The sequence below is a fragment of the Leptopilina heterotoma genome, unplaced genomic scaffold, assembly GCF_015476425.1.
Source record: "Leptopilina heterotoma isolate Lh14 unplaced genomic scaffold, ASM1547642v1 Lhet_81, whole genome shotgun sequence".
NCBI lineage: Eukaryota > Metazoa > Arthropoda > Insecta > Hymenoptera > Figitidae > Leptopilina > Leptopilina heterotoma.
In genome coordinates, this window is record NW_025111185.1 from 3,008,312 (window position 1) to 3,024,900 (window position 16,589).

Consider the following 16,589-nt stretch of genomic DNA (forward strand, 5'->3'; position numbering starts at 1 on the left):
CATAGTTTGTTAATATCACCGCTTTTAATATAATTTTAATTATCATTCTATTTATAATTACAATTTGTGTTAGAAGTAATTAGTATTACGTATTTTTAAATTTATTAAAAACATGTTTTTACATCATTATTTCAATAAAAATTATATTTATAAATATACTAAAATTATTGTTAATTTTTTTTCTATATTAAAAATGTTTTCTTTAAAAATTAGCGCCATTTTAGTTTAACAATCAACAGGTGGCGCTTTTCTATTGTTGATTTAATTCAAAATGGCGGCCTATAATGGACAGTGGTGGTGCATATTATATTTGTTAGCAAATTTTCTCGAATAAGAGATTTGTATAAATTTAATTTAACGTAGTTGAAAGATTCTTCAATACATATAATATGATTCGTGAGAAAACTGGAGAGTTTTAAAAGACTTGCGGTTTTGATTTTTTTTTATCTTTGTTCCGAGTGTAAAGTGTCGATTCGCCGATCTGTGGCCATATTTCTCTGATATATTCGATAAAAAGTTGATCCATGTTTCTTAATATTCACATTAAATGAGCCACAACAGCGCCTACAGTCAAAAATTAAGGTAAACATTTAGTTTAATTTTATATTATATACTTCTTTCAGTTCGTCATGTCTCAATCACCAGGAGGCAAGATCTCGAAAGACGCTGACCTTCCTGATCGCGAATCTTCTAATACATGGTTTGGTGCCGAAACTTGTTTCTCAATTCTCACATACATGACATTAATTTTATAATTCTGTTATTCGGTTCGGTATGTATCAAAAGTTGAGCTAATGGGAGATTCTTTTCAATTTTGAATGATCGAATAGTTCAGTTTTTAATTGCGAATTGCAATTAAACATATAAAATAAATTTTGCAATTCAGTTTTGTTATATTTTCTATTTTCGGTATAACAATGAGATGTGGAAATTGATTAATTTTTCCGAGTCCACGTCGCATTGTTAAACTTTTATTTAGTGAATTTTTGTGTTTGCTATTCTTTAATGAAACTTTTTTTTCAGAAGAAACTGGATGAATAGTTGGCTGTCAGATGCGAAAAGCAGACCATCCGGATTAGGCACCTTAAGTGCCAAAATTAGGTGATGGATTCCAGTGGTCCATGGTACACATCGTATAACCGCCTAAGTACAGGAAGTGCTGCCGGTACTTTTCAAGCAACAAGTGCAAATAGTGAATTTGCTAATCAAAATTTAGTGAATAGTCAGGCAGCTCCTCCTGCAACGACTTCTCAACTAATTTTACAAGCGGCTCATACAACTGCAACTCTGGCGGGACAACCATCACCTTTTAATCCAGGGGGATTTCTTTCTCCACCCCCTGCGAGTTACGATGTCTTCTCACCTTTATTCCACCACAGCAATTCGAAACAAGCCCACTATGCCACTCAACACAGACAAGTACTTGCTCAAAATCAAACCGTCATTGGTATTAAACAAACTTCTCCCGAAAGTGATATTTCAAATCTCAGAGAAAATTACAGTGCCGCACATCAATCAAACTTTTTCGAACATCAAACATCCTCTACATCGCCAACTGCTTCCACTTTGGCATGGACTCATCAAAATAATTCACAACTACCCAGTCCTTTTGGCATTCTGCCACACGAAAGCGTTTCCTCATCTCCAGGACCACCCTCCACAAAGTCTGTCTCAACCTACGATAATTCCTTCAATACTCATTTTGTAAGTGGACAACCAATTAATAATCTAAATTCCCCCATTGTCTCCGGGACAAATTACGACAAGAAAGGCACCAGGTCCCCCTCCCCCGTCTCTTCCATTAAATCCACAGTCACTTCTGCACAAACATTTTTCCATCAATTACCAACCAATTACAGTTCCGATACACTTTCGAATAATTATTCAACCAACAACAATCAGCCTTCTGCCAAAGTTCAAACACCTTTGCCCCATCAGTCTTGCATTGTCTCAACTTCGCGAACAGCACCGTCAACTATTTTTATCAACTCTGCGGCAAGATCAGCTAATGAAAAACAGAGAACCAATTTCTCTCTGCAAAACAAAACTACATCTCAGCAGGCAAATCAAACGAAAGGAAAAATTTATAGTGAGGTTACCAATCGCAATGAGCAACATGAAAATAGTCAATCGTCGCCGATCAGTTTCTCCATTATGGATTCGAGAAACATTAACTATACGAACTCTGGTTGTAATAATGGGAGTAACAAGATTCCCCAGAGGACAGGAAATCTTCATAATCAACAATTTCACGTTTTGAATCAACAAGTTCATTTCGAATCGACAACTCCCTACAGACACTACTCGGCGGGTTCGACGAGCGATTCGGAGTACCACCATCCTGGAAGATCAAAATCCACGGCCTCTACCGACAGCGCCTACTCGTCCAACACCTCCACTCAAAATGGACCAGACTGCGGAGTTGTCGTCCCCAGGAGACCGAGTCCCCTTCAAGCGCACTCACAGGCTAGTCCCTTGGGTCACGTGCCAAGTCCCGCTTATCCAATGTACAACAGTCCGATGGCAACCATTTCCTCTCCGTCGCCCCTTCAGCAGCACAACGACAGCAACAGCGGAGCTCCGCCCTACAAAACCGGACTACAACAACAAATAACTCCGCCATCGCCCTTGGATGTCACCGTCCCGAGACCGTCCCCCCAGAGTCAAGTGGCCTACTCTTCAGTCATCACTCGAGCCCTAGGCGCCAACGAAATCAAAACTTACAACGCGGAAAAAACCTTCGAGAGACAAACCTTAGAGCGACAGGACTCTGTCTTCCAAAAGCAACAGATCTGCAACTGGGAGAGTGAAAATCGTGCTCCTAGAAAATACGATTCCTACGAAACCAGCTCGAACCAACTCCCTGGTCTGCACGAGACCCACCGAGTCACTACTCTACCAGAACGACAGCAAAATTACTTCGACGCCTCTCAACTCCCCCTGCAGGACTTAAGCAGCTGCCGAGGAGATCCCATGAGCATTGTCAAAAATCTCCAAACTGTCTGTCAACAAGCTTCTCCGTCTGTTGTCACCGCTTCGAGCATTGATCAAGTAAAACAAATCGACGAGCGACGAAAAACAGAATCACCGACAAAGAAAAAGAAAGAAAAGAACGAAAGTCCCTCCGGCGCCGTGGTCACAGAGTACTTAAACCGAATCCCACCTCCAGCCCATCTTAACACTAATAATCAGCAACAAAACGGTTATTTCGAATTCGAACGATGGAATTTACCACCCCCACACTCGAAAATGTTCCCCTCAAGTTCCTTTCCCACCCAAGCACCATTACACTCGACGAATTTCGTCCCCAATCCACCCCATCAATCACTGATCACCCATCATACTCCCCCTCTCACCTATTTTCCCACTTTTCACATCTCTCCCAATCATCATCCCCACGAATTTGTCGAAAATCTCCCGCCACTCGCTCTCGGAGAACCACAAACCACCCACTATCCCGAACTTCGTGATGATAAACCAAAAGTAATAGTTCCCGACATTGAGGAAGAACTCGGATTTTTACAACAGGACGAAATGATGACAAATAATCAAAATGTCAACGATCCGAAAAGGGGAAAAGAACCCAACACGGGTTTTATGACGAGTTACCTCAAGTTTCTACAGGGAGACAGGGATCCATCGCCGGAGAATTCGTTGAAAAGTGGGAGAAAAGCGTCTTGGAATAGATCGAAACCGTATATTCCTCCGGAACCGGTGATAAGAACGAGTGAGGGAGGAATGAATGGGGATGGTTACAAGAGTCAGAGTCAGAAAATGAAGGAGATACCGCAGATTGACTATGCGAATGATCCTAGGTATTTTCCGCTACCAAAGGAGAGGAAGAATAAGAATTTCGATTCTAGTGATGGGGGATTTAGTAGTGATGATGATTTTCCGTTTAGTATGAAGAAAAGTGAGAAGAAGAATAATAATATTGCTGCTACTGCTGCTGCTACGAATGCAAGTGCTGGTGGTGCTACTGCTACTGGTGGAGGTTCGAATGTTCCGAAAAGTGAGGTCAAGGCGAAGAAAGGAAGACCTATTAAACCTGGAGGTCCGACTGATAGGAAGAGAAAAGCGGCTGCCGCTGCTGCTGCGGCTGCTGCAGCTGGAATTCCGATAGTGACGAAAACGAAAAAAACTGGTACACTTAACTTCTTTTATTATTTTCTAAGGCCTTTCGACTTTTTTCGATTATTTTCAAAAAAAAAGAGAATTTTTTCGACTATTTTCAAATCAGACGATTTTTTCGACTGTTTTAAAAAAAGTCTATTTTTTCTGTTTATTTACGAAAAATGCGACTATTTCGCATTTTTTTCGATACATTGTAGCAAAATACTAGTTTTGTCGTATAAAATGCAACTTATCTCTCTCTGGACACGGAAACGTCTTTGTTCTAGAAACGTTCCTAAAACGTTTCATGTCCGCTACATAACGGCTTCAGAACATCCAATATTCTAAAAACGTTTTTAAGACGTTATGTGGAGGACATAAACGTTTCCGTGTCCAAAGGGTCTTGATTTTCAAAAGTGCGAAAAATTATTACAGTCAAATCTTTTTTTCTAAAGAATTATAAATTTTTCTGAATTTTTCTTGAAGTTATTTGAATTATCAAACTTTTGTTAAATTAAATTTCGAATTTAAAATAATTCAATATTAAACTGTATTATTTCTTGTCAACTTGTGTTTTTTTTAATAATTCAATTATCAAAAGAATTTCTGAAAATTAGTAAATTTATTTAATTTATTATTATTAGTCAAATTTCAAACACTTATTTTCAAAAATCAAGTTCAATTTTTGAATAATTAAAAAATTTTTTTTTTTATTTTATTAGAAAGTATTTAAAAATTGTATTAATATTCTTTACAACATTTCAATTATTTTCATAAATAATATAATTCTTCGCGGAAATTTAATATTATCCAATGCAATTTAAATTAAAATCATCGAAATAATTTAATCTATTTACAAAAGTTTTGATACAATTCTTTATAAAAATTCAATGTACTCATTTTAAAAACAATTTTAATTAAATTAATCTAATGATTTTTAATTTTCTTTGAAATAAATTACAAATTTTAGTGCAATTCTAGTCAAGAATTCAATTATTTTTATAAGTAATAAAATTTTTGGGAGAAATTCAATTATTTTAAAGAATTTTGATAAAATTGTTTAGAATTCAATTACTTTCAATAAAATTTTAATTAAATTCTTTAAAAGAATTTAAATTTTCTTTGAAACAATTCAATTTGTATTTTTACAAATTTTATTATTTTCATAAAAATAATAAATTGCTTCGCAAAAATTAAATTATTCTCATTATAAATTTAATAAAATTTCTCGAATGAATTTAATTATTATCGAAAATTTTGATATTTAATTCTTGGCAAGAATTCAATTATATTTGTAAGTAATAAAGTTTTTTGGGGAGAATTCAATTATTTTCAAAAATTTTTATATTAAAATTACACGAAAGAATTTTAATTTTCTTCGAAACAATTGAATTTGTATTTTTACAAATTTTATTATTTTTTTATTTTCGTAAATAATAAAGAAGTGCATCGCGAAAATTCAATTATTTTCTGTATGAATTTAAGTAAAATTTCTCGAATAAATTAAATTATTATCCAAAATTTTAATGAAATTCTTGTCAATAATTGAATTATTTATTTAATTCAAATAGAAATTGAATTTTTTTTAAATAATTAAATTAGTATTTCCACAAATTTTAAATAAATTTTTTTTTGGCGAGAAATCTATTATTGTCATAAATAATAAAATTCTTCGTTAGAATTAATATTATAATATACCTATTAATAATATAATTTTTTGAAAACTCTGAATTACAATTCTTGTTTTTTGAATTCCCGAAATTAAAACAATTGTAAATTTCGTCCAATTTTATTGAAATTATATTTTATTTAGTTTTGTTACAATTTTTCGAAAATAATCGTGTTTTTATTATCAAATATGTAACAGAATTAAAAAAAAAATTTTGAAAATAATTGAAATTTACAAAAACTTAGAATTAACGTTATTATCAGAATATAGAGGAGGGATTGTATTTTATTAATATTTTCTGGATTTTTTCCCTTTCAGCGAATTCCTTGGCATTACCACCAAGACGGGAAACAACGCGACGAAAAGCGAAGGAAAAGTCGTCTGTGAAAAAACTACTGGATCAACAGCAAGGCATTGATTACTATGATAATGATGAGGAATTGGGTGATTCAGACTCTGATCCGGCCTGGACTCCGGCCGCGAAACTTGCTGGCGATGAGGAGGACAAGCGGAAAAAACGAGGCAGACCTGTAATTAGTAAAAGATCGCGAAAAGTTATGGATGAGGATGGATATTCATCTGGTGATTTGTCCGTTCCCAAGAAGAGCGGAAGGAAGAAACACGATGTACACTCACGACATTCGAATAGCCATAAAAATTCTTCCAGAAGTGATGAAAAATCACTAGCTGCTGTCAGTGATGAAGATATAGATATTTCACCATTTAAGGTTTGTGTCAATTATACTTCATTTATTATTGTTAATTCACACACGGGAAATTAACACTGGTGACGTTCACAACGTTTATATAATCAACATTTAGAAAAAATACTTTTTTATTTAAACTTTCAATTATATATTAATATTATATATTAATTATATATTAATCTCCGTATTCTTTCATTCATTCTGTCCGCAGTTTGAAGTTAGTTTTTGTGTATGCTTTTGTTATTTTTTTTTTTTTTTTCTTTAAAAAATATTGTTTGACAAATCGAAAATATGTAGGTATTTTTTCATGTTTTAGGTATAATAAAATTATTATTTTTCCATAGAAATTAAGATTTTCAAAAATTTTAAATTCAAACCTTTTTGAAATTAATCAATTTTTAAAATATTGTTATAAAACATGAAGATAGCGATTGCTCCGAGTTGAAGACTCGGAGTGATCGATTTCTTCATGTTTTATAATAATTAAAGAGGACCAAGTGCTAAAATCATTATTTTACATTATAAGAATATTGTTACCAGTTGTTACTGTAACTTCTTCAAAATTATTTTCATATTCAATTATTATCTAAAATTTAAACTAAAATTCATTTTCAAATCAAGCTTTATTAGAAAATTTACGAGAATTCAATTATTTCAATACAAAAGTAAATTATTTATTGAATAATTGAATGTTTCGTAAAATTTAATTCATATAAAAAATTTTATTAACAAATTTTTAAATAATTAAATTCTTTTAACGAATTTTAATATAATTTTTCAGAATAGTTACATTTTTCAAGGAATTCGATTAAAATTGTATTAAAAATAATTGAAATTCTGCGATGAGTTTTATTATATCTGAAAATAATTTGTAAATAATTTAATTCCTGTGAAATTTTTATTATTTATGAAAATAATGAAATGTTTGCGTACAATTTTATTAAAATTGTTTTTAATTAAGTGAATTCTTTTGGGTAATTTTATTAAAATAGTAAATACCTATTGAAAATCATTGAAATTTAGGAAAATTTTTGAAAATAATTGAAATTTTTACAAGAATTTTATTAATTTTTTTAAAAATAATTGAATTTTGAAGAAGAATTTTTTTATTTATAAAGATAATAATTGGGATTTTGTCGAGATTTTTTTGTAAATTTTGAACATAATTGAATTTTGTAATTAGAATTTTATTACTTTTGAAAATAATTGAATTTCTGCAATCATTTGTAACTTCTTCAAAATTCAATTTTTTTTAATGTTTTCAACTAAAATTCTTCTACAAATCCATTATTTTTAATAATCAATTAAATATATGTTGACTAATTTAACTAATTTTAAAAGATTTTGAATTATTAACATTTTTTAAAAATCTAAGTTCATAAAAATTTCTAATTAAAGTCATTCAACATTAAAATTTTATAAAATCACAAATTGAAACCGTTATAAGTTCATTTATTTATGAAAATTATAAACGCAACTCTTTTGAAATTGAATTAATTTTGAAATATTTAAGTAAAATTAACCCGTTTAAATGAAATAAATAAATCAATTTTATTTATTTTATGATAGTTGTTCAAGATTTAAGTTACACAGTGCAACATTTTTGAGGTCATCGAATGTGCACTAAGTTTTGACTTCAGTTTCTGAAAGTACTTATCAAAACTAGCAAAAACCTATTTCAGTTTTGCTAGATTAGCTCGGATTTGAATTTTATCGACATTTGAATTTTTTTTTAATTTTCACATTTTTCAGTTTTCTGATACGGGCTGATGGGAACACTGGCTATAAAAAGTTTATTAAAAAAATTCGCAATGGTCAAAATTTGAAAAGCCATAATCCCGCTTTAATTACAGAGAAAGAAAAAAAATTTGGTCGAAAATTGTTCCAGTTACGAATTTTTTTTTGGCTTTTTTACATTTTTTGGTTTTATGAAAAGGGCGGGTGAGAAAGCTGGCTATTAAAAGATTATTAAAAAAGATTTCGCAGTGGTCACCATTTGAAGAGCAATAATTCCTCTTTAATTTCTGACATTGAAAAAAAATTTGGTCGAAAATTATTTGAGTTATGAATTTTTTTTTGTAATTTTTCAAATTTTTCGGTTTTTCTAATACGAGAGGGTGGGAACGCTATCTATTAAAAGTTTATTACACAAAATTCCCAATTGTCATAATTTAAAAAGCAATAATCGCTCTTTAAATTCTGATAAAGAAAAAAAAATTTGGTCAAAAATTGTTCGAGTTATGAATTTTCTTTTGACTTTTTCACATTTTTCGGTTTTTTGATAAAGCGGGTGGAAACGCTGGCTATTAGAAGTTTATAAAAAAAATTCGCAATGGTCACCATTTGAAGAGCAGTAATTCCAACCTAATTTCTGACATTGAAAAAAAAATTTGGTCGAAAATTGTTCGAGTTATGAATTTTTTTTTGACTTTTTCACATTTTTCAATTTTTTGATCAGGCGGGTGGGAACGCAGGCTATTAAAAATTTATAAAAAAATTTCGAATGATCACAATTTAAAGAGCATTAATCCGTCTTTAATTTCTGCCCAAGAAAAAAAATTTGGTCAAAAATTGTTCAAGTTATTAATTTTTTTTACTTTTTTTTTAATTTTCGGTTTTCTGATAACGGAAGTGGGAATACTGAATATTATAAATTTATAAAAAGAATTCGTAATGGGCACAATTTAAAGAGCAATAATCCCTATTTAATTTCTGCTCAAGATAAAATATTTGATTCGAAATATTTGGTTTCGAAAAAATTTAAAAAAAATCAAAACCCTCGGTTGCACAGGACTGCGGGTATACAAATGTACAGAAATGAATAAATAACACGAATAATTTTCTACCAATTTTTTTTCTTTTATCAGAAATTAAAGAAGGATTATTACATTTTAAAATTTGACCGTTGTGAATTTTTTAAATTTATTTTTAATAGCCAGCGTTCCCACCCGCCCGTATCAAAAATCGAAAAATGTGAAAAAGTAAAAAAAAAAGCATAATTAGAACAATTTTTGACCAAATTTTTTTTCTTTGAAAGAAATTAAAGAAGAATTATTGCTCTGCAAAATGTGACCATTGCGTTTTTAAAAAAGAAAAATTTAATAACCAGCGTTCTCACCCGCCCAGATCAAAAATAAAAAAAATTTGAAAAAGTACGAAAAAAATTCATAACTCGAACAATTTTTGACCAAATTTTTTTTTCAATGACAGAAACTATAGGGAGGAATTACTGCTCTTCAAATGGTGACCATTGCAAATTTTTTTTATAAACTTTTAATAGCCAGCGTTTCCACCCGCTTTATCAAAAAACCAAAAAATGTGAAAAAGTCAAAAAAAATTCATAACTCGAACAATTTTTGACCAAATTTTTTTTTTAAAGTCAGAAATTAAAGACGAATTATTGCTCTTCAAATGATTACCACTACGAATTTTTTTTATAATCTTTTAATAGCCAGCTTTCTCACCCGCCCGTTTCATAAAACCAAAAAATGTAAACAAGCCAAAAAAAATTCGTAACTGGAACAATTTTCGACCAAATTTTGTTTTCTTTCTTTCTAATTAAAGAGGGATTATTGCTTTTCAAATTTTGACCATTGCGAATTTTTTTAATAAACTTTTTATAGCCAGTGTTCCCATCAGCCCGTATCAGAAAACTGAAAAATGTGAAAATTCAAATGTCGATAAAATTTAAATCCGAGCTAATCTAGCAAAACTGAAATAGGTTTTTGCTAGTTTCGATAAGTACTTTCAGAAACTGAAGTCAAAACTTAGTGCACATTTTATGTGTTGCACTGTGTTATTTAAAAAGAAATTTTTGTCAGAAATTAAAAAAATTGAAGGTTTTGTATTAGAATTTGTGGTAATTTTATAGTTTATGAGTCAAACAAAAAAGACACAAAATTCAGAATTTTATATTAAAATTATATATTCCAATTCATATTTTATTTTTATAAAAAAAAATTTGAATTAAAAATTTTTACGTTCTATTTTTAAAATTGCTAATTTTTATTAAAAAAGTTAGTGAGAAGTCAGCCGCGCGCGAATTGTTGATAGTAATCGATTAATAATAAATAATTAATCAATATTAAAAAGAGAAATTTGTAAACAAAACAAAACAAAACGTTTTATTGTTTTTGTCAAGAAAAATATTTTCTTTCATTTCAATTGTTGATCATAAACGTTATGAACTTCATGGACGAAAACTTAAAACTAATAAATTTAAATTTGATTCTAATTGAAAACATATTTAATTTCAATTAAAAATAACGATATTTATTATTGGATGCAGCGTTCGATGAATGATGCAGATGATTGGGTAACAATTTATTTAAAATAAGCTAATAAAATTTTTTAGTTTCGTCTTTTTTATAGACTGTTTGAAAGACTTTAAAGGCCATTTTTCGATTTCATTAATTTCTAATTTATTTTTTTACTTATTTCTGACTATAACTTTCAGTCTGGAGAATTTGTTGTCATGAAAGCTGATTTAGATGAAGAATTTCCACCACTTTGGAGAATTGACGGAAAAACGCTACTTCAGAAATACGAGCCATTCAAATCCAATGGAAAGACTTTCTATCGAAATATATCTACTGTAAGTTTAATTTTAGTTTAATAATGATAATGATTTAATCATTTAATTTAATTAATACTTTAGTGTTATTTTCAACTAATGAACTTATTAATAATAGTACTCTGGATGGTCACCGCAAAATCGTAATACTTATCAGCAAGTTCCAGTTAAATTTTGGCAGCAAGATAAACTCGAAACTGTAGTCGAATTTCTGAGAGAAGAAATGATTGTTGAGGATAGGTAATTGTTAATTACTATTTGAATTATTTATCAAGAATTCGAGAAACAGTAATCAGTTCGAATTTTCTATTAAACCGAATATAAAAAATAGTAATCTATTAATATTTTTACAGCGAATTCATTGATAAGTGTATGAAAGAAACTGAAAAGTATCAAGATAATTTTGAAGTTTACATTCAAACTTTAATATCTCAGGCATTGGATTCGAATTTCCTGACAGAAATATTCCAAGAACAAGGTTAGTTACGAATTTGAATAAAGATTTTAAATATGCGGAATATTCTTTTCACGCGAATTTTTTATTTATTTTTTTATTCATTCTTTATTTTTTTCTTCTTTCTTTATTGTTTTCTTCTTATCTTTACTTTTTTCTTTATTCTATCTTTATTCTTATTTTTATCTCCTTTCTTTCTTTTTATATAGATGATTACTTCTTGTCGAATGTAAAAACTGTTGATGACGTAACGGAGGAAAGAAAGCAGCGTTTATTGTCAACCACTAAGTGGCGTTCAAATGTCATAACGGCCGTTTCAACGTGGCCATGCTTAAATATTCTTAAAGATTTGCCGCAGTCTGAATATAAAGGAAAACTTTGCGCTGGTTGCGAAAATGATAAAGTAAACACCAGAGTTTTACTCTATGGACAACCATATAATGGAACTACTTTGGAAGGTTCACCACTTGATCCAAAAGTTATTCAAGAAAAGGTAATTACTTTTTCTTTACATTTAATTATTTTGTATTTTATATAATTACATTCATTTATACCACTAATAATTAACAATCACTCGAATTTTACTAAATTCTGCTTGTTTCTAATTTTCATTGTCAATTTTAGGATTTCTTGTTCTGTCGAACCTGTCAAACGAAAATCGCACTTTTTAATAAGGTAGCGCATCAGAAATATATTATGTTTTTGGAATGTGCAAGAAGAGTGGGCGACAAGAGAGTTGCAGATCCGCACAAAGATACAACCATAATACTTAATGAACTTCTGGCCGACGAATCGTGGTTAAATCAGGTATTTTTTTAAATATCTTAAAATAATATTTAAACTTAATAACATTTTCGTTCTACTTTGAGGGATATGTATTTTTACGCCCAGAGAAAAATTTTATTTGAACGAAATATATTTTATTTGCGTTCAATTTTGTAAAATTTCAATTTTTAATGAATTTAATTACAAATTTTAAAGAACTTAGACTTTTGAAAAATTTTACTAATTCAAATTCTTCAGAAATTAGTTCAATTTTTTATTATTAGGTATATTTAATTAATTATTAAATATAATAGATTCATAGAAGAATTTTAGTTAAAAACACTAAAAGAATTGAATTTTGTAGAAGTTACGAATGATTGCAAAAATTAAATTATTTTCAATATTTATTACTTTTGAAAATAATTGAATTTTTTAAAAATTTTATTAAATTCTTCTCAAAAATTTAATTATGTTCAAAAATTTTTTTAAAATCATCTTCAAGATTTCAAAGTAGCATAATTTCTCGCCATAATTCAATTATTTTCAAAGATTTTAATAAAATCATTGACAAAGTTTCGATTATTATCAAAAATTTTCCTCAATTTAATGACTTTCAATATCTACTATTACATATAATAAAATTTATCAAAGCAATTGAGGCTCCGAATCTTGAAAGGGCACTTTCCGCATAGACTTTACATGGTGAAAGTGCCCTTTTAAGATCCGGAGCCTCAATTCAACTATTTCAAAAAAATGTTAAACATATTCTACACAAATATTTAATTATTTTCATAAATATTACAAATTTTAAAGGAATTCAATTATTTTTATTAAATTCATAAAAAGAATTTAATTTTCAACAATTTCAATAAAATTCTTTACAAAAATTCAACTATTTTCATAAGTAATTAAATTTTGCACAGAAATTTAATTAGTTTTAAAAGTTTTAATAAAATTCTTCACAGGAATTCAATTCTTTTTCAAAAATAATGAAATTCTTAGCATAAATTCAATTATTTTCGATAATTTTGATAAAATTCTACACAAAAATTCAATTATTTTTATAATTTTATAAATAATAAAATTCTTTGCAAACATTCAATTATTTTAAAGAATTTCAATAAAATTCTTTACAATAATTCAATTATTTTGATAAATAATAGAATTCTTTATAGGAATTCAATTATTTTCGAAAATAATGAAATTCAATTATTTTTATAAATAATAAAATTCTTTACAGGAATTCATTTATTTTAAAAAATAATGAAACTCAATTATTTTTATAAATAATAATAATTCTTCGCAAACATTTAATTATTTTCAAGAATTTCAATAAAATTGTTTACAGCAAAACATTAATTATTTTCAAAAACTTTAATAAAATTTTTCACAATAATTCAATTATTTTCAATAATAAAATTCTTTTCAAAAATTCAATTATTTTCATAAGTAATAAAATTTTGCCCAGAAATTCAATTATTTTTGAAAATTTTAATAATATTCTAGACAAATATTAACTTATTTTTATAAAGAATAAAAATTTCAAAGAAATTCAATTCTTTTTAAACATTTTAATAAAATTTTTCGCAATAATTCAATTATTTTCATAAGTAATAAAATTTTGCCCAGAAATTCAATTATTTTTGAAAATTTTAATAATAGGTATTCTAGACAAATATTAACTTATTTTTATAAATAATAAAAATTTCAAAGAAATTCAATTATTTCTATAAAATTCCTCGAAAGAATTTAATTATCAACAATTTCAATAAAATTCATTACAAAAATTCAATTATTTTCATAAGTATTAAAATTTTGCGCTGAAATTCAATTATTTTTTAAAATGTTTAATAAAATTCTTCACAAAAATTCAATTATTTTTATAAATAAAAATAAATCATTTAAAAAAAAATTTAATGACATTCCACGCAAACCTTTCATTATTTTCGTAAATAATAAAAATTTGCCAGGAATTTAATTATTTACAAATTTTTTATAAATATTTATTTTCAATAATTTAATTCTTTTCATAAATAACAACATTTTTGTACAGTGATTCAATTATTCAATGATTTATTTCGTTTTGTATTTAAATAATTAAACTCTCGTAGAATTTTCTAAAAAAAATTGATTTAAAACTGAATTTCAGTTAAAATTTTGGACAATAATTGAATTATAATAAAACATGAAGAAATGGATTACTCCGAGTCTTCGACTCGGAGTGATCGATTTCTTTATGTTTTATAATAAAATATTCTTCTAACTTATTGAATTTTAAAAGGTTTGAATTTGAATGTTTTGAAGAATTTTAATTCCTATGGAAAAATAGTAACGATTAAATATTTATTCAAAAATGAAGTTATTGATGTTTTCGATTAATTTGACAATTAAAGAAATTCGTAAATAATAAATATTTTTATTGGGTGTAGTGTTTCTAATAAAATATTATTTTCAGTTATTTAAAGAAGTGAGAAGAATCTGGGCCGAAATCGACGGAATTCATTATCACTTTATGAAAATAAAAAATATAGTATCTGGTAGTAATGTTAACTCCTCAAATTCTGTTTTTGAAGCAGTTGAAGGATTAAATGCAACTTCCAATTTACAGTTACCTGCTCAAAATGTGAACTGTATTCCACAAAGCTTTACTCAAATTTTAAATGAAACAGAAATGTCATAGTGGTGCTAAACTAGATTGAACAATTCAGTCATTAAACATTTTTTTTTATTGAACGCTCTCAATGTGCACTTAAAAAGGGCAAAAAAAAAAACTGTGAATAAACATTTTTGGTAATGAAGCATAATCGAGAATGAAAATTATAGACTATAAGTTGTAAAGAAAAAGAAAAAAAAAGCATAAAGGCACACCGAACATATGTAATATACGCACTACTTCGTAATAATTAAACTTATGCCCAAGTTTCGCCATTACAATAGTTTATTTTCTGCGAAGAATTTCGCAAAATATAGTGTGTGAATATAGAAATAAAATTCAGTAGATATTTGTATTGCTTCAAAGCAAAAAAAAATTGTGAATTCAAAAATTCTCTGGAAAGTTTACATAAGCGTTTAAGGTTTCAAGTGATATAGACTAAAGTTATGATAATTTCTGTTCAACATGAACTGCAGATTTCTTTTCACATTTCTTTTATTTGATTAACTAATTTTTGTTGTCAACAATAATTTATTTTTTTAATTTTCGTTTAATTTCATATGAGAGATTAAAATTTTCCTCGATAAGAAATACCTGTTTATTTTAAAATTAAAAAGAAGAATTGTAATTTCTTAAAGCAGGGACAACACTAAAGAAATTCAAATTTCTTGAATAATTTTCATTTTCTCCTTTTATTTGTTTTTAAATGTACATATTTTGTTTGTGAAATTAAAACACAATTTTATTTTGAAAAATTATCGAATTTTTAATTTTAATTTTAAAAAATATTGAAAAATATTAAAAAACATTTTTTACTAAAATAGAAGAAAGCTCACATTTTATAGAACGGACGGTTGTCTCTGATTGAGAAAAGTTTTATATGGTAGATCAAATATGTTTGTACATAATTTATGAATGTTATGTTAAGATTTTTAATGTAGAAATTACATTTTATTTTAGTTATATCTGGACTAAGTTCCGTTTTGATCTTCCTATAAATTTGCGGCGAAATCAAACAAATATTTTCCAGTAGATGATAATTTGAATATCAGCTTATAAGTATGAAAAATTATTATTATTATTATTATTATTATTATTCAAATTGTTTAAAACCTACGATAAAGTTGAAGTTTTCACTTATTGAAAAGAAAAATAAAATTGTCTAGAGATTGCGTGTTTGGCGCGAATGTATTTTTGAAAGTTGTAAATCAAATTATATTTGTAAATTGTAAAAATGCGTTTAGTGAAAATATAATATAGGTACAATTTTTTGTAGCTATAGTATTTCTTATGTAAGTAAGAAAAGCATAAATATTAAAATATATATTAACATCAGAAAAAGAAAATTTGCTATAAAATAGAAAAGAAAGACACTTTTTGATAATAAGAGTGTTTTGTTCAATAATTTTTCTTTCTTTTATAAATGTGCCATGCCATTGAATCTAAATCATTCTTTATAATAGTATTTATCGACTGGATTTTTTAAATATTCTTTCGATAAACTGTATAATATACCAAAAGAAAAATTGTTCTATAAGTCAAGAATATCATCATAGCGGTTTTTACTTCTAAGCAATGACAATTTTACCAGAGAACGTTATTAAAAAACGATACAATTGTTTTCTTTATGAAATTAAACATTTTTTCATAATCGC

The 16,589-nt window shown here is 27.7% G+C and overlaps 1 protein-coding gene across 3 annotated transcripts; it reads left to right on the top strand.

The window, feature by feature from the left end:
• Positions 1–274: 274 nt before the first annotated feature.
• On the top strand, positions 275–15,538 carry LOC122511355. 3 transcript variants are annotated; one of them, XM_043626531.1, is made up of 10 exons: positions 275–582; positions 1,024–4,144; positions 6,101–6,510; positions 10,778–10,804; positions 10,946–11,083; positions 11,181–11,302; positions 11,416–11,540; positions 11,726–12,009; positions 12,141–12,323; positions 14,737–15,538. In XM_043626531.1, exons 2-10 carry the CDS (start codon positions 1,105–1,107, stop codon positions 14,959–14,961), a joined length of 4,554 nt encoding a protein of 1,517 aa, XP_043482466.1. In that variant the 5' UTR covers positions 275–582; positions 1,024–1,104; the 3' UTR covers positions 14,962–15,538. The 3 variants fall into 3 exon arrangements, with proteins under 3 accessions (XP_043482466.1, XP_043482467.1, XP_043482468.1); XM_043626532.1 differs by having other exon boundaries at positions 1,027–4,144; XM_043626533.1 differs by lacking the exon at positions 10,778–10,804.
• Positions 15,539–16,589: the final 1,051 nt, after the last annotated feature.